The 27,095-nt window shown below is 40.3% G+C and overlaps 1 protein-coding gene across 1 annotated transcript; it reads right to left on the bottom strand.

The window, feature by feature from the left end:
• Positions 1 to 532: 532 nt before the first annotated feature.
• LOC131354562 (zinc-binding protein A33-like) lies at positions 533 to 7,920 on the bottom strand. The gene is made up of 6 exons (XM_058392356.1): positions 7,253 to 7,920; positions 2,772 to 2,867; positions 2,452 to 2,682; positions 2,301 to 2,323; positions 2,096 to 2,214; positions 533 to 1,348 (listed from the first exon to the last, which is right to left on the bottom strand). Exons 1-6 carry the CDS (start codon positions 7,649 to 7,651, stop codon positions 804 to 806), a joined length of 1,413 nt encoding a protein of 470 aa, XP_058248339.1. The 5' UTR covers positions 7,652 to 7,920; the 3' UTR covers positions 533 to 803.
• Positions 7,921 to 27,095: the final 19,175 nt, after the last annotated feature.

Below are 27,095 nucleotides of genomic sequence, written 5' to 3'. Positions count from 1 at the left end.
TAGATTTTTATTGTACGACTTTCAATCTGCAGCTTCCATAAATTAATAGTCAATGTACAGCATAGTCATACAGAGTGTTGAACTTTAGTTGTTTTCTTTTTTTAGTTCTTGTTTCTCTATCCAGGAGATTATTCTGCAAAAATGAGCAGCAGGTCAAAATTATTTGTTGCATTCTATTTCCATGTTTTAGTTCCAAGTCCCTTAATATTTATAGATATAATAATACTGAAAAACTCACCAATTAATGGATGAACAAGATCAGTAGCTAAGGGAGATACACTCATGAATATTAATGTGTTTCCTCCTGCCATCCTATGGTTTAGAAATTTGTGACAAATCCATCTGATGTTTGTAAAACCACAAAGTGCAGGTGGAGTGAAACGGAGAGCTTGAATTCTCCTCCACTGTACAGTTTCACACATAACACACACAGCCAGCTAAACATTTCACCCAAGATTAACAGCATAGTGCTAACAAGTACAAATACAGTAAAGACATGAGCTTTCAAAGTCTCAGTTTATTTCAAATGATTTAAAATACAGCAGTAAAATTAAATTATTACATCTATTTCAGATTTCAAATTCTACATTTAAACACCTCCTGTGGTTTATTTGTTTGTTGAAGCCCTGAATATTCTATCAATATTTCCAGATATTACATTATTTTGATTTCATTGACAAGGTGAGCTGAAGTCACATCACTTTAATAAACTTTTGAACTGTTCAGTGCAAAAGTTTACAAAGAATATGAATCTTTTAATGTGCAATATTTCATGAATGATCTGGAATAAAACAATATCAGCTCTAACTGATCTGATTCACTCCTACAGAGCACTGAAGTGGCAGGATCTTTAGAGGAGATTCTTTAGATGCAACACCTAGATATGGCAGTAATTTATCAGTAAATGTGTGTGTGAAAGTGTGTATGTGTGTGTTAGTGAGAGGGTCAGAGAATGACAGCTTTCCTCTGTCCCAGTCCAGTTTCACTCTGATCCTCTGGCATTTCTGTGCTACTGGGTGGAGAGTGAATATCTGTGGTGAAGAAACTGCGTTATATTTACTATATTCATACTCCACACACCAGATTCCACTTCTGGAGATTATCTTCCCCTTCCTCTGAGCAGATTCTGTCATCACACCCACATCCCAGTCTGTACAGTCTCCAACTTCAACATCCCAGCAGTGTGTCCCTGAGTTAAAGCCCTCAGAGCCCAGGATACACCAATATTGATCAAATCTCTCTGGATTATCAGGAAGTTTCTGTTTCTCATCACTGAGTCTCACACTGGTCAGATCATCAGATACAACGAGTTTAGGATGAACAGTGTTGGGGTCCAGAGTTATAGGTGCTGAAAACACACACACACAATTACATTGACATGAAACTAGCTAACATTTGCAGAAATCGAGACATGATAACTGTAACTAAAACTAGAATGTTGCATTTCCAGAAGAAAATGCGAGTGTGATTGCGAAAAGCAAAGCACTATGTTGCTTAAACTCTTGCAAGACATTTTCAAATATACACTTAACCCTGTCAGGTCTCAAACCTGGGTCTACAGCATAGGAGGTGAGCATGCTACCAAATAAGCTAAACTGCAGCTTATAATACTACTGAGATCAGTGGAGTAATGTTTTACATGCACAGCATCTACCGATCACCTCCGAGAAAAAACGAACTAGTGTGTGCGCTCTCCTTAAATGTCCGTACGGAAACCAGGAAGTAAAGTCCGTAAAAAATGCCTTTAAAAATGAATATAAAATAAACTATACTTAGACAATATATAGACAATACTTATCAGCATGAAAATAATAGCACACAATCACGACATGAGCAACATTTTAGCATTGGAACCATGTAATAATAATAACAATAATAATAATTAATGACAATAACAAGAGTGAGATTGCTGATGCAATCACACTAACAACTTGCTTTATGCAGTTTTAGGCATGTGTTTAAATTAGAGATGTAACCAATCATTATAACAATTCTAATTCTATTGTAAACTTTTCTTAGCCACTGTAATTCTTCATTAATGGTTAATAAACATTGAACACACACTTACTAAAAAAAAAGAAAGAAAGACTCTTACTGTATTGGACAGTGTCCTGCATCTTCTCCCAGACTCTGAACTTCAGGTTGGCCAGATGTTTTGCCACATGGATCAGTGCTCCTGAAAGCTCCTCTGGATGCTGCAGTGTGCACTGGGCTCTGCAAAAACATTCAGGAGTCAGTGTTGCTGTGGCTTTGGATTCAGAAACACAGAGAACCAGAGAGACAGGAACCACATCACTCACCTTTTCACTGTGGCCTTGTAGTTCTGGAAAACAACAAAGCAAATATCAGTGGATATGATTTACATTTTTACACCACTGAAATGTGACGTTTCTGATGATGGAAAGAAGTTTGACTTTCTCACAGTATAAATACTGACTAAATGATCCTCACTTGTAAGAACAGGACGTCTTCAGCTCTCATCTCCTCTTCTACGGCTCTGATTGTATCTGAAAGAGATGATGTGTCTCTGCTCAGCTTCTCAATCTTCTCCTTCATCATCTGACTCTTCTGCTCCTCTTCCTCTCTCAGTGCAGTGATCCTGACTGCCTCTTCATCTCGTAGAAACTGGTGAAGCTTCTCAAACTGCTCCTTAATCTGACGCTCTGTGTGTTGGGCCTGAATCTGCAGTGAAGAGGAAATCAAATGAAATAGAACTGATTTTACAATGATGGAGAATAGAATTCTATCAAAACCATGTTATTGATTGTAACCTTTATATGTTCTGCAGTCTGACTCCAGTTCAGTTTACAGTCTTTAAAGATCTTCAGTTTCTCCTTTAGGGGCTTCAGTGCAGTTTTGATCTCCTCCTGAAACAAATCAACACACTGCATGGAGACTCTGTGTTTCAGCTCTTATTGTACACATCATTAACTCAGATCACTGTTTATTAAGAAAATTGAACTGTAAATATGTTCAATATAATTTTCAAAACAATGTGACAATATTAGCTACAGTATATTGCTGTAACATCGGACTTGGCGTCAGGCCACCAGAGGGAGCCCTCGCCCGAATTCTAATGCACCCACCAAGAACACTTACAGGGTTTTTCTCTTTTTAAGCAGCATGTTCGCGACGCCACAACACAACAGTATTGTTCCCAGAAATTACCAAGCCTTTTTCATCCGTCTCAGTCTCCGCGAAAATATACTGCACACACAGACATGAGAAATATATCTATAGAAAGCTTAAAGGGTCTACTTTTAAATGATGAAGTCACATCGAAAACAAACATTCTCAGTTTATGTAATCCGTGTGAAACCAAGGAGAGGCACAGAATTTCTGTCACACTTCATTATCTGATAATGACCTGAGGCAGGACACGCCCACACGATATTCACAGGGAAAACAGTCTGGGTAATCTACATACAAGGCCACGCCCCCAGACACTGTTTTACCCTGAATGTTTATTTTTTTTTCTTCAGTTTTTATTTTGAATTGTTCCTGTTACAGTTTTACCCTGCATGCATGTTTTTGGACAGTTTTTTTAATGTGTATATATATATAATATGTATGTGTATACATTTTACCCTGAATGTCTGTTTTTACACTTTTTATTTATCTTGAACTGTTCCTGGGATTCTTGCAAGTGAATCTTGAGTTATTCAAAATAAACTACAAACAAAAATGTTTTTGTCCTCAGATTATTTTCTTGTAGCACTTTCCTCAGTCTCATACCTGACTGAAAGGGGTAATTATGCAGCTCATTATGTGGGTCTTTGTGTTCTCTGGTGTGAATTACAGCATTATTCATGATCATTCACACCTCCTCACATATGGCCTTTCTAAACAAAAAGTGTCTTAGAAAATTTAAATGAATGTATTGTTTTCTTTGAATAAGTGAGCAGGATGAGTGTCACATCATTTCGAAGTAAAAACACCAGGCTACAAGATCCAGGTCACAAAAGTCTTGTACACAAATGTTATGAATGTGTTTTGTGGTCTTATTTCAGTGACTTATTTTTTTGTTGTTTTCAATAATCACACATAACTGTTATTTTCTCCAGTACACAAACTTGTACATACATGCTGCTCACATATTATTGTAGTGCAGTTTGTGCTGAATACAGTGTAATCAGACTTTAGCCATTTATATGTTTATAAGTAACCAAAAAATACACAAATGTCAGGACATGTCAGAACTTCTTCAGGGCCCCAAAACACCTGCAGACTCCTAAAAGTTAATCGTGCCCCATTGGCTTACCAATGCTCCTGCAGTATTTCAAGCCTTCATCAATGATGTATTCAAGGACTTGATGGGTAAGTATGTTATTGCATATATTGATATACTCCCCCTCATATCAGGACCACGTGCGACATGTCCGCACAGTACTCACTCACCTACTGCAACACCAACTCTACCTCAAAGCTGAGAAATGCAAGTTTCATCAAGAAACCATCACATTTTTGGGGTATGTGATTTCCCAGGGGGGGGTGGAGATGGACACGAGTAAAATGAAAGCTATCATGGACTGGCCTGAACCCACTACTATAAATGATTTACAGTGCTCCTTGGGGTTTGCTAACTTTTATCGATGTTTTATACAGATGTGTATATATATCATCACAAGCTCCCTCATCTCCCTTCTGAGAGGGAAGGCCAAAAGACTTTCCTGGACTGAGCAGGCTAGATCTGCCTTCCAGTAACTAAAGCAGAGATTCACAGCCACACCCATTATCCACTGTCTGTACCCCAAACTCCCCTTCATGTTTGAGGTGGATGCTTCCAGCTGTGGAATAGGGTCAGTCTTATCTCAACACCACGGAGATCCCGGGAGGATGCACCCGTGCGTTTACTTCTCCAGAAAATTGACACCGGCAAATTACAGTATTATGTGGGAAATCAGGAGTTACCGTCAATCAAGGTGGCACTAAAAGAATGTCAGCACTGGTTAGAAGGAGCACAGCACCCCTTCTTTGTCCTGATGTGATGGATCACTGTAATCTGGAATACCTGCATAACGCTGAAAGACTGAATCCCCGTCAGGCTTGCTGGGCACTGTTTTTCACCCATTTGCAGTTCTCGGTAACCTACCGCCCTGGCACCAAAAATGGTAAAGCGGATGCTCTGTCCTGCCGTAACAACCCTTTAAGCTCACCAGCACAGCCAGAACCCGTTCTTCCCTCCCCAATCATCCTAGCTCCTGTCCAATGGAATTTAATGGAAGACATCCAAAGAGCCCACACAGATGAGCCTGCCCCATCAGCCTACCCACCGTCCAAAGTCTACTTGCCCTCATCACTTCATCCACACATCTTACAGTGGGTACATGAGGCCCCCAGCTCAGGCCACCCTGGCATCCGCCGAACCATCGCACTGCTACGGAATACGTTCTGGTGGCCCTCTCTGGCCCAGGAGGCCCACGTCCAGGCCTGTACCGCCTGTGCTGAGTCCCGGACCAGGCAACAGCTCCCCGCTGGTCTACTAGAGCCTCTGCCCATGCCCCAATGGCCCTGGCCCCACATCGCGGTAGATTTTGTCACGGATTTGCCCAACTCGGGAGATTATAACACCATTCTTGTGGCTATCGTCAGATTCTCCAAGGCCTGCAAACTGGTCCCTCTAAAGGGGCTACAAACTGCAATGGAAACAGCCATGACATTGTTTCATCAGGTTTTCAGGAACAATGGTCTGCCAGAGGACATTGTATCTGACCGGGGCTCTCAGTTCACCTCCCAAATGTGGCGGGCCTTCTGTGACCACCTGGGGATCAACGTGAGCTTGAGCTCGGGCTACCACCCTCAGTCAAACAGGCAGACGGAACATCTAAACCAAGAGCTCAGGAGGTATCCAGGGTGTACTGCAGTCAAGAACAGCACCAGTGGAGTGAGTTTCTGCCATGGGCCGAATACACCCAAAACTCACACATAGCCAAGGGTTATGGGAGAAAGCACATCTCCAAATACAAAGGGCCATCCGATGCCAAAGACTTCAGGCCAATCATTGTAGACGCCCACACCCCGATTATCAGGTGGAACAATGGGTCTGGTTTATAGGTCCATTTTGCATCGAACGGCAAATCAACCCAGACACCTACAGCCTCCAGCTCCCTGCCACATACTGCATTGTGCCTTTATTTCATGTGTCTCTCCTCAAGCCAGCCCATGCCGCACTGAACACTGAATCACCCGGTTATGAACCGCCACCGCCACTGGAAATGTACAGGCCCCCGCCTATAGAGTGTGTGCCCTCAAAGATTCACAACGCCACAACGGGCGTTTACAGTACCTGGTGGACTGGGAGGGATATGGCCTGGAAGAACATTCCTGGGTCGACACCCAAGATATCTTGGACCCCTTTCAAATAGAGGAATTCCATCGCCTACACCCAGGCCGACCAGCTCCTCGCCCCCCGGGGTTGCCCTCCTGTAGAACCCCAAGAGGTGTTCGTAGAGAGGGGGGCTCTGTAACATCGGACTTGACATCAGGCCAACAGAGGGACCCCCCTGCCCAAATTCTAACGCACCTACCGAGAACACTTCCGGGGTTTTTCTCTTCTTAAGCAGCGTGTTCGCAATCCCACAATGCAAAGTATTGTTTCCAGAATGTACCAAGCCTTGTTTGATTACTATTGCATTTTGGATTTACTGTGTATGGTCTTTCTTTCACATTTCCCAGTTTTCGAGTTTTGGTTTTGTGAGTTTCGGTTTCGTTTGCTTTTCTGTGTTTTTCTATTGACCCTTTGTCTCAGTATTCCCATTTATCATATTTAGCCTGTTTTTTTGGTACTTTCATTAAAGATTTGCAAATGGATTCTCAATTATCTGCCTCGGGCCAGTCCTTACAATTGCCATTTAACAAGAAGCCTTCAAAATGCACCAGGTGCAAAAGAACATATTATACATTATATATCTGCTCTGGTTTATGCAGGTGACACTTCAAATGGTGAAAATCTGAATGAAACAGTTATATTTACAGCATTTGGCAGATGCCCTTATCCAGAGCAACTTACATTTTTCTCCTTTATACAAATGAGGAACAAGGGCCTTACTCAAGGGCCCAGCACTAGCATCATGGTGTCCTGGGATTTAAACTCACAACCTTCCAAGCAGTAGTCCAACATCTTAACCACTGATCTACCACTACATGAATAAACTGATCAAAAACCAAATACAATACTGAAAACATAGATGTTGTTAATAAATATTAGATTCTTTCAATTTTTTGTGTAACATGATGCGTACATTTTATTTACCTTACAGTCTGTTACTGCCTCATCAATGGGGCAGAATTTGTGGTTGGTGTGTGTTCTTGAAGTCTGACACACCAAACACACCGGCTGTTGATCGTCCAGACAGAAGAGTTTGAGTTTCTCACTGTGCAGACTGCAGACTGTTTCAGACCCTGATGAAGAGCTCTGATTTCTCTCCTGTAAGAAAGTCTCACACAGGTTCTTTAAGGCCAGATTTATGGGCGGTTCCCCCATAGATGACTTCCTCCTACATACAGGACATTCTCTGGATCCTTTGGCCTCCCAGAACTGCTGCAAACACACTTTACACACACTGTGACTGCAGCGCAGAACAACAGGATCCTTGAAGATTTCACAGCACACAGGACAGGAGAAATCCTCCTCTGAAAACTTAGAAGCCATTTTATTTTACTGCTGCTGTTGTTCTCTCCAGTCCGAACACTCAGAGTTTCACTTTCACTTTGATTAAAAACTAAACAACACCTCTGTAGGCCCAGTTAGTAATCACTTCCTTTTACAGTTATATCAATGAGAGAGATTTCTCCATAAACTGAGAATAAACCAAATCTCACCAGAGCAGAACACTGCAGACTGTTTATGAAGGACTGCAGTCGTCTCAGACTCGACACCTCTTTAATAGGAGGAGTTTTACAGGACACGTTATGACCTGTTACAGTCACCAGTTACATCAGAAAATGCTCAGAACATCTACTTAAAGGAGAAGGAGTCCATTTTTTATTCCTTATAGCCTGAAAGTTATCAATAACTTGATAAAAAAAATTAAGAAAAAACAAACAGATTAAACAGATTAAAGAATGGCTTTAGCACTAATGTATTAAGTCAGTTAGAAAACTGTTTTCGAAAACTCACTTTTGGTCTTGTTTGTGATTGGATGTGCCTCCTGTCACTCATTTTATAGACACTGTACTCTAGGTTCTGGTGGTGGAGCTTCATGAGCATGCATGAAACCATTAAATTTTTTAAACCCACTACTAGATACTTATTTTTATCTAATGCACCTTTAACCAGTGACTACAGATGAATTACCAACAATTTTGATATGATTTAATTTATGTAATCTGTTAAGGCCTCTCATTCAGTTAAGGAAACAAGACCCAGAATGTTCTAATTCCCAGTGGGATGTGTCGGAACCCAGAGCCTCCCTCCAGGTGGACACCACAGGGTGGTCCTAGAGCCTTCTCCAATTACCAATATAATCCAATAGTTGCGTAGTTCCAATTAGAAATTTGCAGAAAAACAAAGAAATAAAGTACTCCTCTAGGCTTGGATGAGAAAAAGCAACCGGTTTTATTTAGAAAAAATATCACCGAAACTGGCACTCAAATACACGGATTCATGAATCGATGCAGTCAAGTACACCCCCTTCACAAATCCCCCAGTATATATACCCTTTAGCCCAGCTGCCTAACCTTGCTGGATTCTATGTTTCTATGGATTGTTTTCACGTTCACCCATTATTCCCCCTGAAAAACACCTTTCTGTGGCCTTCATACACTCTATGGGCCACAAGTTTTTAATATTGACACATATTGTTGATCTATCTAACTTCTATTAAACCTTATTTAGCCCAAAAAACACATTTATGTCATTATACCCTTTACACCTTTAATTCAACATTCACCCACATGTTCCATGTATTCATTGTGGTTGTTCCTGTGTAGTTGAAGGTGACTGGCTGACATTTATTAGAAATCTGAGGACCTTACCACTATTTTTATTATCACATTTACATTTACACCATTCTATGTATTCCCACTATTTAGGCCGCGAGCAGTATCTTTAATCTACATCAGGTTACCCAAGTAATACTGCTAATAAGGTAAAAATAAAAGGGCAAAATAGCTCTGCATGCAGTTTAGGTTGGTTTACGTTGAGTTTGTTTATTACTGATTTATTTAGGCTAGGAGTAGTCAGTTTACTTTAATTTAATTTAAATTCCTAAATTCTCTCAATTAAAGTCTGTGCTTTTCCATTACACTTACTCGGTGTGTTGTGTCCCTATGTTTACATTAACATCCGCCACTGCAATAATATTTTGCTGGCGCTTCAATAACATCTTCTCCAAACCCCCTCTCGTCTCGGTGCCTATTGTTTAGTTCTTACTTATGCCACAAGGAGTTTTACCAACTTTCCACTTGCTAAGGTAAGCTGCTTTTTTTATTTTCATGAGATAATAAGATGTGATATAACACCTGTACATTATATATGGGTAGTTTTAACTTTAATTTTCCTAAAATAAACACTCTAGTCAGAATTGGGTCAAATAAGACTGTTATGGTGTTCTCGCCCTTAAGCCCAAGGATTCTGAACTTCGTCAACATGTTTTTTCGGTCTCAGTGGAGCCAACACCGTGATATGGTACGATGTGCTAGCCTATGTCCTTGTGATGTTTACTCCAAAGCCAGAAAGTTCGAGAATAATAACCCACTAACGATGATTCAGCCAGTTTTGCTCATCTCTATTTTTTATGATTTTATATATTTTTATAACTTCTACGTTTAGGTTTATGTTAATTTTATCTATTTATCCTAAGCTTACCTGCTGACTAATGATTATGGCAGGTGCTTAACAGTGAAAGAATTATTAGATAACCAAATAATCAAATAACTATGATTGTTATCAAATAATCAATAAATTAGAGACGCTAATTAGATATGCAACATATCAGTGATTAACAATGAAAGTAAGTACTGATTACCAAAATGAGAATCATCATATAATTAAACATAACCGAATGAATCTAATGATTAACCAATTTATCCTTAATCATTACCTATGATTAAACAATTTATCTAATCTCTTTGTTCATGTCTTAATGATTAAACCTGACTCGGATCTATCTTAAGGATTAAAAGAAAGTATTCAAAATTATTAAAATTAGAATTAAAATTAGCATTAACCGTCCCTTACTGATTAAAATCAAACGTACTTAATGATTAGGTATAAGACAAGTATAAGTTTCAGAAATTTCCCACAGATGACCTGGATCTCAGTCGGAAGTGTCATGCCTTCCACATTTTAGTATACATTAACACCTGATTAATTTTTAATTCATTGTGAAAGCGAATAAAAATCTATAAGTGTGTTTCTGACATAACTATCTTTAAATAAGTATATAGCACCAGTATTTATTAGGAATGCCCAGGGAGGTCACTGGGGTGATTGTTTTAGTTTTATCTTGATTTATTTAAAATGATTTTCTTTTGCTGTCATCAGGCTTCATATATACTAAGAGAAAGAAAGAGAGAATATTGGTCACATTATCTTTGTAGGTGTACCAGTGTCGTTATATTACGAGAATCATCTGCACTTATGAATTGCTGGAAAGTTCTGGCAAGATCATGCACACCACTTTATTAATATTATTCAGAGCTTCAGTAGCATTCAAACATCACCAGTATTTATTTACAAAACTCTGTTTTCAGATCAGCCATTGTCTAATAGAGCAGTAAGAAGTGCTCTCCTACAATCTTAAAGAAATGTTGAACTACTTTCTCCCATTTAATGCTTTGTTTAAGAGTATCACCTCTAGGCTTTTGCATTGTCATACCAGGGATTTGACACCTGTGAGGTTTACCTCCCCTTGGGTGAGTATTACCTCCAGGCTTTTGTATCATCACACCTTCAAGGTCTGCCTACTCAAGGCCTTTAAAACTGCAACGTATGTGTCACAGGGCACTCAGAGCCAGAACACCAGAGGGAGCCATCGCCAGAATATTGACTGTGACTGCCTACTTCCTGTTTATTTGGGTATTTAAGCAGTGTGCTACCTCGGCTCCTATGCGAAGCATTGTTTTCTGTGTGATACGTGCCAAGCCTTGATTGATATTCTCTCTTGTTTGCCTAGTGTATGACCTTAGCCTGTTCCATATTGACTACGAGTTTCGGTTTGCATTTTGGTTTTCAATTACAGTATTTGTTTTCCAGTTTCGACCTTTTTGCCTCGTTTCCTCGACTTACGATTATTGCCTGTTGTTTAAATAAAGATCTGCAAATGGATTCTAACACTCCGGTGTCCGACGAGTCCTTACAGTATGTTCTTTTTCACTGCACTTGGTGTGTTCTGATCTCCAATAAAACATTCCTGCTGAACACAACTTCCGAGTCCCCTGGTCTGCTTCGGGGAATTCACAACAAAGCTAAGGAAATTTCACGGTTTAAATTTTATTTTGTTTTTCTTTTTAAACGATAGTAGTTGTTTATTCCATCTGTATTTTTTAGGTGTAAAGTAGTAAAATGCTGAACGTTGCTTTATTTATTTAAGATATCCTCTTTGAATGTGATTCCCACTAATATTTCAAAATATTAGCACACAAAATCTATGTTAAATATTTATAATATTTTTGTAAACTGACTGGATGAAATGGTGAATTTCTCTTATTATTATTTACAAATCAAGCAATGGTACAAGCGGACACAACTTCTAGTTTGGGAATCTCTACCTTGGAGAATTATTTTAAATAAAAGTATGAATAAATAAGTTCAATCCTTAATTTAATGACAATTATCCATACCAAAAAACAACAACTTTTAAAAAAGTCTTTTTATTTTCTGGTTGTTCATTTTAGACAGGTCAAGCAATAAGGATAATGGCAGTCAGATAAGACAGCAGCTTTCCACATGTACCAGGTTATTGCTAATGTTTACAACAAGAATTCTTCAGATAGTTTGTAGGAAATTGTATCATTTCAGATTTATTATAGAAAATGTTTTGATTAATGTTCCTTTACTGTAGTAACATCATCCTTACTGAAACCAGCACAGGGAGAAACCCAACGAATTCACTGTTGTTCTTCGATGTCAGCTCATCCTGATTTTCACTCATCATTCATGGGTTTGTTATGATTAATCCAGAAGACACCAGTATGAAAACATACATACAATACCCTTATACCTTAAAGCTTAAAAAATGCCCCGGGAATGCCAGTGAAATATTGTCACCAAAAATATTCAAACACAGAGCTTTTGGCCAAAAGAGAATAAAGGCTAAATTTTGACTAGATTTTGACAAAAAAATCAATAAATAGATCTAGAACAAAGCATAGAACCTAACAAATTACAACACAACAACAACAAAGTTGGTACGCATAACTGAGCACTGCTTTTAAATCCTGTATGTTTGTTTTGCTATACATTGATAGTCAGAAACTGCCCAGCAGTCCATCAATTCCCAGTGGATGGTGACAATGATCAGTGATGGCGGAAGGAGTTTATGACCTGGTTAACTGGGTCATCTCAAAAAGGCATCAGGTTTGGTGTTCTTGAAACCTGGTCAGTATGTGACATTTAAATTGAATTTGATGAAGAAGAGAGCCTAACTAGCCTGGTAGGGGTTCAACCTATTAGGTTCCTTGATGTACTCGAGGTTCTTGTGGTCCATTATTACTTGGAATTGCCAGCTCGCCCCCTCAAGTCAGTGTCTGCAGAGCTGCCTTGATCCATTACAGTTCTTTGCTCCCCATGTCATAGTTAACTTTAAATTCTTAAATACCCTTTGTGCAGCATCACCCCAGCTCACAAGAACAACACAAAGCTAGGACCAAAAGTTCGTCCAAGCCACATAAAGTGTAAAGTGTGCCACATAAAGTGTAAAGTGTAATGACAAGACAGTGCAAACAATAATAAATACAAAAAAGACAACACAAAAACACAGGACACTTAGCACCGAAAAAAAAGGAAAAAGAACATGCAATGAAATGTAAATGAAATTAAATAAAATGAGATGATGATCTTTGGGGCCTGACAACATGTATTGTGCAAAAATACAATATAGCAGCAGTTGAGGTAGTGCAAAATAGAAATAAATATAAGTATAGCAGCAGATAAGAAACACAGGAGTTGAGGTAGTGCAATAAGTATTGAACAATATAAGTTGTGTGTGTGTGTGTGTGTCCACACAGGTGAGAGAGAGAGAGAGAGAGAGAGAGAGAGAGAGAGTGTGTATGTGTGTGTGAGAGACAGAAAGTTATGTACAGTTCAGTCCTGAATGAGTGTGTGTGTGAGAGAGAGTTTTGTACAGTTCAGTCCCGGGTGTTGAGGAGCCTGATGGCTTGAGGAAAGAAACTGTTCAACAGTCTGGTTGTGAGGGCCTGAATGCTCTGGTACCTCTTTCAAGATGACAGTAGGGTGAAGAGTGTGTGTGAGGGGTGTGTGGGGTGTGTTAGTGTGTGTGGGGTCATCCACAATGCTGTTAGCTTTGCGGATACAGAGTGCAGTGTAAATGTGCTTGATAGAGGGGAGAGAGACTCTGATGATCTTCTCAGCTGTCCTCACTATCCACTGAAGGGTCTTGCAATCTGAGATGGTGCAGTTCCCAAACCAGGCAGTGATGCAGCTGCTTAGGATGCTCTCGATGTTCCCTCTTTAGAACACAGTCAGGATGGGGGGAGGGAGAGGGGCTTTCATCAGCCTCCTCAGGAAGTAGAGGTGCTGCTGGGCTTTCTTGGTGATGGAGCTGGTGTTGAGTGACCAGGTGAAGTTCTCTGCCAGATGAACAGCAAGGAATTTGGTGCTCTTGACGATCTCCACAGAGGATCCGTCGATAAACAGCGGAGAATGGTCACACTGTGCTCTCCTGAAGTCAATAACCATCTCTTTAGTCTTGTCGACATTCAGGGAGAGGTTGTTGGCTCTACACCCTGCTGTTAGCTGCTGCACCTCCTCTCTGTATGCTGACTTGTCGTTCTTGCTGATGAGACCCACCACGGTCGTGTCATCGGTGAACTTTAAGATGTGGTTGGATCTGTGCATTGCTGCACAGTCTTGAGTCAGCAGAGTGAACAGCAGTGGACTGAACACACAGCCCTGAGGTGCTCCAGTGCTCAGTGTGGTGGTGCTGGAGATACTGCTCCCGATCCGGACTGACTGAGGTCTCCCAGTCAGGAAATCCAGGATCCAGTTGCAGAGAGAGGTGTTCAGGCCCAGCAGGCTCAGCTTCTCAATCAGCTGCTGAGGGATGATTGTGTTGAATGCTGAACTGAAATCTATGAACAGCAATCGTACATATGTGTCCTTACAGTCCAGGTGTGTGAGGGCAAGATGGAGGGTTGTGGTGATGGCATCGTCCATGGAACGGTTAGGATGATACGCAAACTGCAAGAGGTCCAGTGAGGGTGGTAGCTGTGTTTTGATGTGCCTCATGACGAGCCTCTCAAAGCATTTCATCACGATTGGTGTGAGTGTGACGGGAGGATAGTCATTGAGGCAGGAAACCATAGACGACTTTGGCACAGGGACAATGGTCGTTGTCTTGAGGGATGATGTAGGGATGATGGAGCTGCTCAGCGAGATGTTGAAGATGTCAGTGAAGACATCTGCCAGCTGCTCTGCACACTCCCTGAGCACTCTGCCAGGAATGTTGTCTGGTCCAGCAGACTTCCGTGGGTTAACTCTGCATAGAGTTCTCTTTACATCAGCCGTGGTGAGACAGAGCACCTGGTCGTTAGGAGGAGGGATGGTCTTCCTTGCTGTTGTGTTGTTCTGTGCCTCAAACCAAGTGTAGAAGTCGTTCAGCTCATCTGGAAGGGAGGCATCACTGTCACAGGCAGGTGATATTGTCCTGTAGTTGGTGATTGCCTGGATGCCCTGCCACATGCGCAGGGAGTCTCTGCTGTTCTGGAAGTGGCCGTGGATTTTCTGGGCGTTGTGGAATAAAAATTCTACTGTACTCACTACAAAGATCTGACTCCAGTTCCACACTGACCCGACAGCTCAGTCTGAGCGAGACTCTCAACTAATTAGGACTCCAAACTAAATAAGCCAATCAAGCAGAATAGATGAATGCAGATAAGAGATTTTATTTGCAATCAGCGCTGATACAAGAATTGAGATGCTCACGCATGAACGTCCCAACAACCTCTGAATGGGGAACTCCAACCACAGCCTTTATATACATTTTCCTTATCTCTCACTGGTTCTTTGCTGAGACAATCCCACCTATTTTTCTTTTTGGAACTTTAGGTTCTTTTTTTACACCATTATCTTTGAATTTACAACTTCTCGAATACCATGATAATTAAACTTTCCTGAATTATTATATTTAAAAAACTGGGTGTTTTCTCCCCACCAGTGGGATTTTCTTCAGCCTCACTCTCTCAAGCACCCCATTCATCCTCAGCAGACAGCATGGGTAAGTTCTCAGTTCTTCAGGGGCCTACACCCTTCTTTACTCTTTTTTTCATTATACTCTACATTTCACGGCTTTCTGATTTATCTGTTCTCTTCTACATATGTGATCTAGATATTTCACCTGGTACCACCATCGCCGTTCAGCACGCGCTGCGCTTTTTCATAATGAGATCATTGCCTCTCAAGGTACCAGTGGAGCAAAGATGGGCCATGATGATCTAGGGTGCATCTCTGCCATTGATTGGTCCAAATTTGGGAAGCCTGGTACCGCTGAGAAAGCCTGCCAGACTGACATCATTGATACAGCTGCTCGCTCTCTAAAGCCCTTGCAGACTACATGCAAGGCCCGCGACCGAGCTACATGTCGCGTTAAACCCTATATTGTTCTTAAGCTCAAACGATCTAACGAATAAACCTTACCTGAGAACTCACTCATGCTGCCCCCTGGTTATTCCACACAACATCAAATACACACTTCATACATATATACCCTCAATTACAAAATTATCTCCCACAGCGTGCACATGCTTCGCCTCCCTGATGGCTCGGGACAGTTTGGCCCTTGCTGTTTTTAAGGCTGCCCTGTTCCCTGCTCTGAAGGCGGAGTCTCTCAACTTCAGTAGAGCACATACTCCTGCAGTCATTTACAGCTTTTGGTTGGAGCATGTGGTGATGGTCTTGGAGATCGTCACGTCATCAATGCACTTCCCGATGTAGCTGGTCACTGATGCCGTGTACTCCTCCAAGTCAATAGAGTCGCCGTTGGTTGCAGACTCCCTAAACATGTCCCAGTCAGCTGCTGGCCAGGTTTTAACTTGTTTCAGAACTGGTTTAGAGCACCTGAGGAGTGGTCTGTATGCTGGAATCAACATAACAGAGATGTGGTCTGAGTAGCCGAGGTGGGGGCGGGGCTCTGCACGATATGCGCCGGGAATGTTTGTGTAAACAACATCCAGTGTGTTCGCCCCTTTCGTAGCAAAGTCCACATACTGATGGAATTTAGGGAGCACTGTTCTGAGATTTGCATGATTGAAATCTCCAGTGATGATAAGCAGTCCGTCGGAGTGAGCATTCTGCAGCTAGCTAATAGCTCCGTAGAGTTCACACAGAGCCTCCTTAGCATAGCGCTGGGTGGAATGTTAACTGCGATAATGAAAGTGGTGGTGAATTCCCAGGGCAAATAGAAAGGTTTGCATCTAACAGTCACAAACTCCACTAGCGATGAGCAGCAATTAGAAACAAGCACAGAGTCCTTACACCATTCCGTGTTGATGTAAACACACCGCGAGTCTTACCGCACAGAGCTGCATTCCTGTCGGCACGAAACACGGTTAGCCCGGCTAGCTGAATGGCGGCGTCCGGAACTCTGTCGCTGAGCCACGTCTCCGTGAAAACAAAGACGCAGCAGTCTCTGAACTCACGCCGTGTAGTTCGCTGGAGTCGGATGTAGTCCAGTTTATTATCCAGTGAGCAGACGATGGACAAGATGATGGAAGGGAGTGCCGGCCGGCTAGGGTTTGTTGTTAGCCTAGCACGGACACCTGCCTGTTTACCGCGCTTCCGCTTCCTCGAACACCATTTGTGACGTCCTCTCTCCCGCCCACCGGCATCAGGCAACGCCGAGGACTGAAGGCCTGGTCTTCGCAGCAAGCCGAGTTTGCGAAGTTTGCAGAGTACATCATCATGCACGTTAGTAACTGCATGATTTCTGTACTGTAGTATTGCCTGGCAGTTGTATACATGAACACCACTGTCTTTGGCGTCCATGCACTTTTAATTTCGCGCTAAAACAAAAAGAAAGCGCCATTTTGGTTCCGGAGTGGCCGCTGCGTGCGACTGCCGCGCCGCCATCTCAAACTGATCTTCCCTTTAGAGATAGATTTCTACTTCATTTAGTATTTTCCTCCTACACTGTTATGATGAAACTTCCTGTATTTACTGGTTGCCATACCAACACTGTGTTAAAAAATATCAAACAAATTTGGGAGATAATAAAAGCATTGTGTTTGGTGTTATATTTAAAACTAGACAAATTTACTATCATTTTAATCTATAATCTCTCAGTTATAATACTACATAGTCTCTAAATGTTTATTCAGCTGCAGAATTGAGTATTGAGGTCTGAATCTCAGTAGTTCACAGGGGGCATGTTGTAACACTGTGTTAGAACTCACACTGGTTTTAAAAGAAACTATTCCATACAGTTAGCTATGTAAATTCATACAATTTACTTTTATGATTGTATTTTCTGCAGCATGAGAAACACACCAAGAAAACCCTACAGGGGTATAACCTGATGATGTGTTGTCACTGTCAGGACATGCAGTAATGAGGGGGAAAGTCAGTCAGAGTCACACACCATAGATTTATCACACTGAAATAAAAATATCAGTCAGCAGTGATGGAGAAACCCTCTGTTGGTTACTCCCATCATCAGCAAGTTTTCAGAGAAGATCAGGAGGTACTTACACTTAAGGTAGTTAGCCAGTAGCTTTAGACAGCATCTTTCATGTACTATGGCTTGTGTCTAAAGGAGGTGGATAATACATTGAGAGGATCATGTACACCTAAACTCATTCACAAATAGCCTAAACAGACAGATAATTAAGCAATAAATAAGTGTTAGTAAATGAATAAATAAATAAATAAATAAACCATCTTTACTTCATGTTCCTATTTATAAACTACACTATATTGCCAAAAGTTTTGGGACGTCTGTCTTTACCTGCACCTGAATTTTAATGACATCCCATTCTTAATCTGTAGGGTTTAAGATGGAGTTGTCCCACCCTTTGCAGCTTCAACTCCTCTGGGAAGGTTTTCCACAAGGTTTAGGAGTGTGTTTATAGGAATTTTTCTATCACGCCACCATGCTTAAATTCACTGAGCTTCTGAGAGAATGCAGCTTATGACAGCAATTACCTTAAAAATGACAGTGCAAATGACACAGCAGGCTGAGGATGTTGCACAGCAGATTAGCCAGCAGGAGGGTCAGTCAGTGGGCAGTGGGCAAGAGGTAGCCTCCAGGCACTCATCAAAGGTAACAAACACTCCCTGGATGAGAGAGAAACACAAGTGGTGAGGACAGAATAGAAGACACAGAGTGTGGCCGGTGTGGTAAAACAGGACATAAAAACATCAGAAAATGTCCAGCATTACATAACGAGTGCAGAAAGTGCAAAAGAAAAGGACAGTGGGGGAGTGGACAGGGGAACACAAGCAAAAAAGATCATTCAGTAAACTTAAGGATGTGGTCACTAAAACTCCAGCCCTGGAATATTACGATCCAGAAAAGGAAACTGTGGTGTCGGTGGATGCCAGGAGCTCCGGCTGATAGATTCAGAAACGAGGTACGCCCAAATCAGGATTTTCAATTTGAGCGTACAGACTTGCTTGTGAAAAGTTTCAAAAGGATCTAGTAGGCACGGGCACTTTCAAATTGGTTTACAGTGAAAAGGAGGCAGGGAAAAGGAGAAATCTCAGACATCTTCACTGAAGGAGTTCTGAAAAGGACTTTAAAGACAGTGACAAGTCCAGATCAATCACCACTGAAAGCTCAGCCTCGTATGGACTCTGATTTACCAGCAGAACTGATGCAATGAAATCTAACATCACTAAATCAGACAGAGAGATCAAGCCTACTGAACAGATGGAAAAAATGAAAGTGAATGATTACATACTGTCAGTGTGTCAGTACTGTTAGTGTTTTTATCATGTTAAATGTGTTATGTGACCAGATTTGGTTATAAACACAACAGAGTAATGAATATTCTGAGATTTGATGTGAAGTAAGAAATTGTGACATGTTACAACAATAACAGAGTAATGGTATGTTTAATGCAAAAATAAACAAATGTTGATCATTAAGCTCTAGAGTTAAATACAGAGAGAGTGTTGTGTTGTAAGGTTACTAGAAAAGAAGGATAATATGAATGTTATTATGTTCATAAAGTAAACAGAAATATGACGTGAAGTATTTAACTTGAAGGAGATGTCAGGGTATTGTGTATTATCTGGGGTGTATTATACCATACAGCCGCTAGGGGGACCCAGAGTAGGCTATATGGTGGAGTGAAGCTTAAGAATGTTTATAATGCTGGATTTGTTATTCGGTTGGTTTTCTCATTAAAGCTGTAAAGATAATTAATGCCTCAGTGTAAATGCCTTCAATCATCTTCATATGTCATGCTCCTTCAACTACAGCCTCGTGCTGATGTCCTTTAAGACACAAGAGTTTAAACAAAATAAACTCACCATCTGCACGTGGATAATTGTGACAAGTGATGTAAAGTGACAGAGGGACACTAGAGCCTTTTATTTATAGATAAACTCTCATCCTCTTGATAAGGGTCTTGTGCACGCCTTTGCAAAAGATTTAGAGAAAACCTTCTAAAATGGTGTGTGTGTGTGTGTGTGTGTGTGAATTGAATTATAACCTCCAGCAGTTTTCAATCTTTAACTAACTTCTTGTTGTTGTTGTTGTTTACTGGTGAATAACTCCTTTGGAGCATTCTCGCCACCTACTGGACTGGATGTGAAATAAGCATACATAGGTGAAGAGTCTGAAATTTGAGAAGGGGGTATTTTGGTGGATGTTCTGTATTCCTTCCAATCTATGGTGCACTCAGTTCACATGCTCATGCTAGTGCTGTGTGTTCAGCTCCTCTAACACTCACAATTAGCTCTTCATGTCCCAGATTGGGTAGAATACTCCCATCCACACATATTATAGTCTAGATCCTAAACCTGAGTCATATATATATTTAATCAGTGCTCTGTATACCTGTCTATTCTTTAAACCTTTTCCTAGAATATCTTCAATTGTCATTCTTTCTACTCCAACGTGACTAAATAATATATCACGATATATCCTGTATTTACCACATCTAAAAAGTACATGATAAACATTTTCAGATACACCACATACATCACATAACCTGTTGCCATGTTAATTTTTCATCAAACCATAAACCAAGGTATTTAAAAATAGGTACTCTTTCCAATATTTGATCGTACAGCTTCAAACCTAAATGTTGGATCTTCTGATTCTTAGTGAATAACATATACTTTGTTTTTGACACTGAAAACTTTAAACCCCAGTCCAGGGACCACTCCTCCACTTTTTTAATTGACTCCTGTATGCCTTTAACTACATTTTTAATATTGCGTCCTCTCTTCCATAATGCTCCATCATCTGAATAAACTGCTAATCCTATTCCTGTTTTCCTTATTTTATCAAAAACATCGTTAATCATTAAATTAAACAATATTGGACTAATTGCACTACCCTGTGGAGTTCCATTTAGAATGTTATAAGGCTCTGATATTTCTTCTCCAATTTTAACCTGAAAGGTACGCTCTGATAAGAAGTCTAAAACCCAATTATAAACTTTCCCACCTATACCTAATCTATTCAGTTTAATTAGCAAACCTTCTCTCCACAAAGTGTCATAAGCCTTTTCTGTCAAAGAATACTGCAACCATGTACTCTTTCATTACATAGGCTTTTTAACTTCATTTTCAAATAGTATCAAAGCATCTACTGTAGATCTACTTTTCCTAAATCCACTTTGAAAAGTTGATAACATTTCCCTTTTCTCCAAAATGTAATTCAGTCGTCTGACAATCATTTTTTTCATGACTTTACATAGTGTAGAGGTGAGAGCGATGGGTCTATAGCTGCTGGGTTTTGTTATGTCTTTCCCAGGCTTAGCTAGAGGAAGCACAATTGCATTCTTCCACTGCTTAGGAAGGATGTCCTCATTCCATATACAATTATACAATTCCAATAATGCTTCTAATGCTTTAGCTGGTAGTTTCTTTAATGTTTTATAACTTATCATATCTTTATCTGGTGTTGTATTCTTTGAGTTATTAATTGCTAATTTTAATTCAAAGTAACTAAACTCTTCATCCAAAATACTATTAAAATCTTGCTTTTTCTTACAAGTATTTCCAAATATATTCATAATTTGTTGTCGTCTTATTAAGAATGCATCATCTAATATTTCAATGCTATGGGCTTTGGCAAAAGTTTGAGTCAGCATTGTGACCTTATCTTTATTTGTAATGGCAACCTTCCCACCTTCCTCCATCACAGGTATATTCCTAAAGCTGTCAATCCCATTCATCTTCTTTATCATACTCCAGACTGTATTTATTTCCGTTTCCCTTCCTAACGTGTTACAGAAGTTTTGCCATGCTGTCTTCTTTGTATTTTTGATAACCTTTTCAACATAAGCTGTTTCCTTGTGATAATCTATGACTGCTTCTGGGGTCAGTGTTCTTCTTAAAAATGTAAATGATTTATTCCTTTCTCTAATTGCTTTCGAGCATTCCTCTGACCACCATGGTACATTCTTTCTTTTACTTGTACCACTTACTAGTGGGATAGATTGTGACATTGCCAGATAAATGCCATTCACTATTTTATCGTACCTATCATCAACACTGCCCTCTACTGACAGATTTTCAAACTGTTCTTTACATATCATTTGAAACTTTTCCCAGTCCGCCTTTTTATATATCCATCTTAAACCTAAATTACCATTTTCTAATTGAATCTTATTTTGAATTTCACAGATCACAGGAAAATGATCACTTCCAATATTATCTTTAGCTACTGACCATATGCATTTTCCAGCTAATGATGCTGAAACTATTGTGACATCTAAACATGACATTGTACCTCTTATTATGTCTATTCTTGTTGGGTTGCCATCATTTAGACATATTAGAGTGTTTTCTTCCATGAATTCTTCTATTACTTCACCGTTTTTATCTGTGTTCCTGCTACCCCAAATACTACTGTGTGCATTAAGATCACCACATAAAATCATTTTGTTTGATGATTCTCCCACGGCACCTTTTAGAATGCCTACTGATAATTCCGAACAAGGATTATAATAATTTACTATTCTAATTACCCCCTGTATACCCATTACTTCTATACACATGCTCTCTGCATTACTTTCATTATTTACACACCTGTATATCACATTTTCTTTTATGAATGTAGCACAACCTCCACCTCTACCATTATTTCTATCTTTCCTTATTACTTTGTACCCATTCAGCTTAAAGTCCAATGACTTATGTACCCATGTTTCTTCTACACAAATTATATCAGGAGATTTACTCATATCTGCAGTGTATTTTTAAACTCCTGCCCATTAGTGATCAAGCTTCTGGCATTCCAATGAAGTAATAGGAAAGACATGATGATGTTATGTATCACTACACTGAGATGTATCATAGCTTGTTGTTATGCTTCCTTCTGTTTTTCCTTCTTTAGGTTTTAATATCTTATGGATTTGCTCCGCTGATATACCAGTGCAGTTCAAGAATTTGTTCTATTCTACCACAATTTTTATTTTGTCTGATCTTCTTTCCAGCTGTTCAGAGCCATTCACTACTGCACAGGTAAACAGCACAAAATCAGTTCTGCTCATGTTTATACTATCTGTTGAGTTGTTTCTTGACAAGTTCAGCTGTTTCATTGACTCAATCGCCTGGGAAGTTTGCGCCTGTTCCCTTTGGATTCTTGTTTCTGTTTTTTGTTTCATTCTACGAGCTTCTGCATATGTTCAATTCTGACTGGACTTTACCTTTTGGATGTCCCGAGCCTGCTGTTGCACTGGACATCCTGCATAAGCAGCACTGTGCTCTCCCCCACAATTACAGCATTTCATCTTAGTTCCTTCCTGACACTTCCTGTACTCATGATCTTCTCCACATTTTACACATCACATTTTCCCTTTGCAAACAGTAGTGGTATGTCCCATGCACTGGCAATTATAACACCGTAAAGGAGGGGGAATATATTCCCACACCACATAACTGATGAAACCTAGCTTCACCTTTACTGCTAAATTATTGTCTTTAAAGTGAATCAACACAGAGAGACTCTCACATTGTTTATTATCACGCCCCCCCTCCCCCCTCACACCTTTTCTCGCGAGATTTCCCCAAAGCTCTTAAAGAGACAAGACACATTTCTTCTTCTTCACACGGTTTTCTGCTCGGTTCTTTATGACCAATTTAATCTTTAATAGATGTGATGCAAAGTTTTTTTTTTCATATCCAACTTTCATGAACTTTAATAAAATTTAGATGCATGGAAATTAATTTCCACACACATTTTTCTCCCCATTCATGTGTTATTTGGACATATTGTATTTAAAAACAAGACTATTTTCAAGATTACGAGACTGGATTAATAAAGGATTCATTTTCATCATATATGTGTTGATAAAGTGCTGTAATTGTTGCTGTTTATAAGACTGAACACTTCTGACTGAGATCCAGTTCATCCCACTGAGAATTAGTGCATTCTGGGATCTTGTGTCCTAAACTGGAATAGTGACAGAATTCAGGAATTAAATCATTATTCTCAGTCCAGAAGAGAGAAATTCATCACTGGATAAATTTGTACCAAAATTACAGTTAATTCATTTGTACTCAGTAATTAAACATGTGTTGTGTGCTGTTTCTGATGTAACTGATGACTGTAACAGGTTATAACGTGTCTCTGTAAAACTCCACCTATTAAGGAAGTGTTGAGTCTGAGACGACTGCAGTCCTTCAGAAACAGTCTGCAGTGTTCTGCTCTGGTGAGATTTGGTTTATTCTCAGTTTATGGAGAAATCTGAGTCTCATTTTCAGCCCTGTGTAAGGAAGTGTTTACTAACTGGACCTAAACAATCCTGAAATCAGCGTGTGTTTAATTTTTATCAAAGTGAAAGTGAAACTCTGAGTGTTCGGACTGGAGAGAACAACAGCAGCAGTAAAAGAAAATGGCTTCTAAGTTTTCAGAGGAGGATTTCTCCTGTCCTGTGTGCTGTGAAATCTTCAAGGATCCTGTTGTTCTGCGCTGCAGTCACAGTGTGTGTAAAGTGTGTTTGCAGCAGTTCTGGGAGGCCAAAGGATCCAGAGAATGTCCTGTATGTAGGAGGAAGTCATCTATGGGGGAACCTCCCATAAGCTTGGCCTTAAAGAACCTGTGTGAGACTTTCTTACAGGAGAGAAATCAGAGCTCTTCATCAGGGTCTGAAACAGTCTGCAGTCTGCACAGTGAGAAACTCAAACTCTTCTGTCTGGATGATCAACAGCCGGTGTGTTTGGTGTGTCAGACTTCAAGAACACACACCAACCACAAATTCTGCCCCATTGATGAGGCAGTAACAGACTGTAAGGTAAATAAAATGTACACATCATGTTACACAAAAATTAGAAAGAGTCTAATATTTATTAACAACATCTATGTTTTCAGTATTGTATTTGGTTTTTGATCAGTTTATTCATGTAGTGGTAGATCAGTGGTTAAGATGTTGGACTACTGCTTGGAAGGTTGTGAGTTTAAATCCCAGGACACCATGATGCTAGTGCTGGGCCCTTGAGTAAGGCCCTTGTTCCTCATTTGTATAACGGAGATAAACATAGGTTTCTCTGGATAAGAGCATCTGCCAAATGCTGTAAATATAACTGTTTCATTCAGATTTTCACCATCTGAAGTGTCTCCTGCATAAACCAGAGCAGATATATAATTTTTACAATTTCCTTCTGCACTTAGTGGATTTTAAAATCTTCTCTGAGTGCTTGTTAAAGAAGAATATACTGTAGATAATATTGTCACATTATTTATAAACTCATATTGAACATATTTAGAGTTAAACCCTTAATAAACAGTGATCTGAGTTAATGATGTGTACAATAAGAGCTGAAACACAGAGTCTCCATGCAGTGTGTTGATTTGTTTCAGGAAGAGATCAAAACTGCACTGAAGCCCCTACAGGAGAAACTGAAGATCTTTAAAGACTGTAAACTGAACTGGAGTCAGACTGCAGAACATATAAAGGTTACAATCAATAACATGGTTTTGATACAATGATGGAGAATAGAATTCTAAAATCAGTTCTATTTCATTTGATTTCCTCTTCACTGCAGATTCAGGCCCAACACACAGAGCGTCAGATTAAGGAGCAGTTTGAGAAGCTTCACCAGTTTCTACGAGATGAAGAGGCAGTCAGGATCACTGCACTGAGAGAGGAAGAGGAGCAGAAGAGTCAGATGATGAAGGAGAAGATTGAGAAGCTGAGCAGAGACATATCATCTCTTTCAGACACAATCAGAGCCGTAGAAGAGGAGATGAGAGCTGAAGACGTCCTGTTCTTACAAGTGAGGATCTCAGTATTTATACTGTGAGAAAGTCAAACTTCTTTCCATCATCAGAAACGTCACATTTCAGTGGTGTAAAAATGTAAATCATATCCACTGATATTTGCTTTGTTGTTTTCCAGAACTACAAGGCCACAGTGAAAAGGTGAGTGATGTGGTTCCTGTCTCTCTGGTTCTCTGTGTTTCTGAATCCAAAGCCACAGCAACACTGACTCCTGAATGTTTTTGCAGAGCCCAGTGCACACTGCAGCATCCAGAGGAGCTTTCAGGAGCACTGATCCATGTGGCAAAACATCTGGCCAACCTGAAGTTCAGAGTCTGGGAGAAGATGCAGGACACTGTCCAATACAGTAAGAGTCTTTCTTTCTTTTTATCTGATATTTTTGCCCACTGTTTTTTTTTTTTTTTTTTTGCAGTTGTTAAATAAAATTAAGGTAATTCTAGCAGTATAATAATAATAATAATAATAATAATAATAATAATCATTATTATTTTTATTGTTGATCTAGCCATGGGTGTCACAGTCCAGTGACTTCTGTGCCGGTCCCAAGCCCGGATAAATAGAGAGGGTTGCGTCAGGAAGGGCATCCGGCGTAAAACATTGCCAAATTTAACCATGCGAATTGTCAGTACTCTAAATTTCATACCGGATCGGTCGAGGCCCGGGTTAACAACGACCGCCATCGGCGCCGTTGACCTACAGGGCGCTGGTGGAAATTGGGCTACTGTTGGTCGAAGAAGTAGAGGAGGGAGGAGAGTGTGCAGACAGAGAGAGAAGAGGAAAGGTAAGAGTGTAGGACTGAGAATAGGAACTCTGAATGTTGGTACTATGACAGGGAAAGGTAGAGAGCTGGCTGATATGATGGACAGAAGGAAGGTGGATATACTGTGTGTACAGGAGACCAGGGGGAAGGGTAGCAAGGCTCGTAGTATAGGAGCAGGATTCAAGCTGTTTTATTATGGTGTGGATAGTAAGAGAAATGGGGTAGGTGTGGTCCTGAAGGAGGAGTTTGTGAGGAATGTTCTGGAGGTGATGAGAATGTTGGACAGGGTGATGAGTCTGAAGTTAGAGGTTGAAGGGGTGATGTTGAATGTTGTTAGTGGTTATGCCCCACAGGTAGGTTGTGAGTTAGAGGAGAAAGAGAGATTCTGGAGTGAAGTAGATGAGGTGATAGAGAGTATTCCCACGGGGGAGAGTGTGGTGATAGGAGCAGATTTTAATGGACATGTTGGTGAGGGGAACACAGGTGATGAGGAGGTGATGGGCAAGTTTGGAGTTAAGGAAAGGAACCTTGAAGGACAGATGGTAGTGGACTTTGCTAAGAGGATGGACATGGCTGTGGTTAACACTTATTTTCAGAAGAGGGAGGAGCACAGAGTGACTTACAAGAGTGGAGGTAGGAGCACACAGGTAGACTACATCCTATGTAGAAGAGGCAATCTGAAAGAAATTAGTGACTGTAAAGTGGTAGTGGGAGAGAGTGTAGCCAGACAGCATAGGATGGTGGTGTGTAGGATGACT

The sequence above is a fragment of the Hemibagrus wyckioides genome, linkage group LG06 (genome assembly GCF_019097595.1).
Source record: "Hemibagrus wyckioides isolate EC202008001 linkage group LG06, SWU_Hwy_1.0, whole genome shotgun sequence".
Classification (NCBI taxonomy): domain Eukaryota; kingdom Metazoa; phylum Chordata; class Actinopteri; order Siluriformes; family Bagridae; genus Hemibagrus; species Hemibagrus wyckioides.
Note: the sequence above shows the minus strand (reverse complement) of the source record. Positions and strands in the feature narration are given on the sequence as shown.

Excerpts from the sequence above, each read along its gene's own strand:
- LOC131354562 (XM_058392356.1), bottom strand. The coding sequence starts at position 7,651 with ATGGCTTCTAAGTTTTCAGAGGAGGATTTCTCCTGTCCTGTGTGCTGT. Across the intron at positions 2,868-7,252 it reads AGGCAGTAACAGACTGTAAG|GAGGAGATCAAAACTGCACT; the intron begins GTAAATAAAATG and ends GATTTGTTTCAG. Across the intron at positions 1,349-2,095 it reads GCAGGACACTGTCCAATACA|CACCTATAACTCTGGACCCC; the intron begins GTAAGAGTCTTT and ends GTGTGTTTTCAG.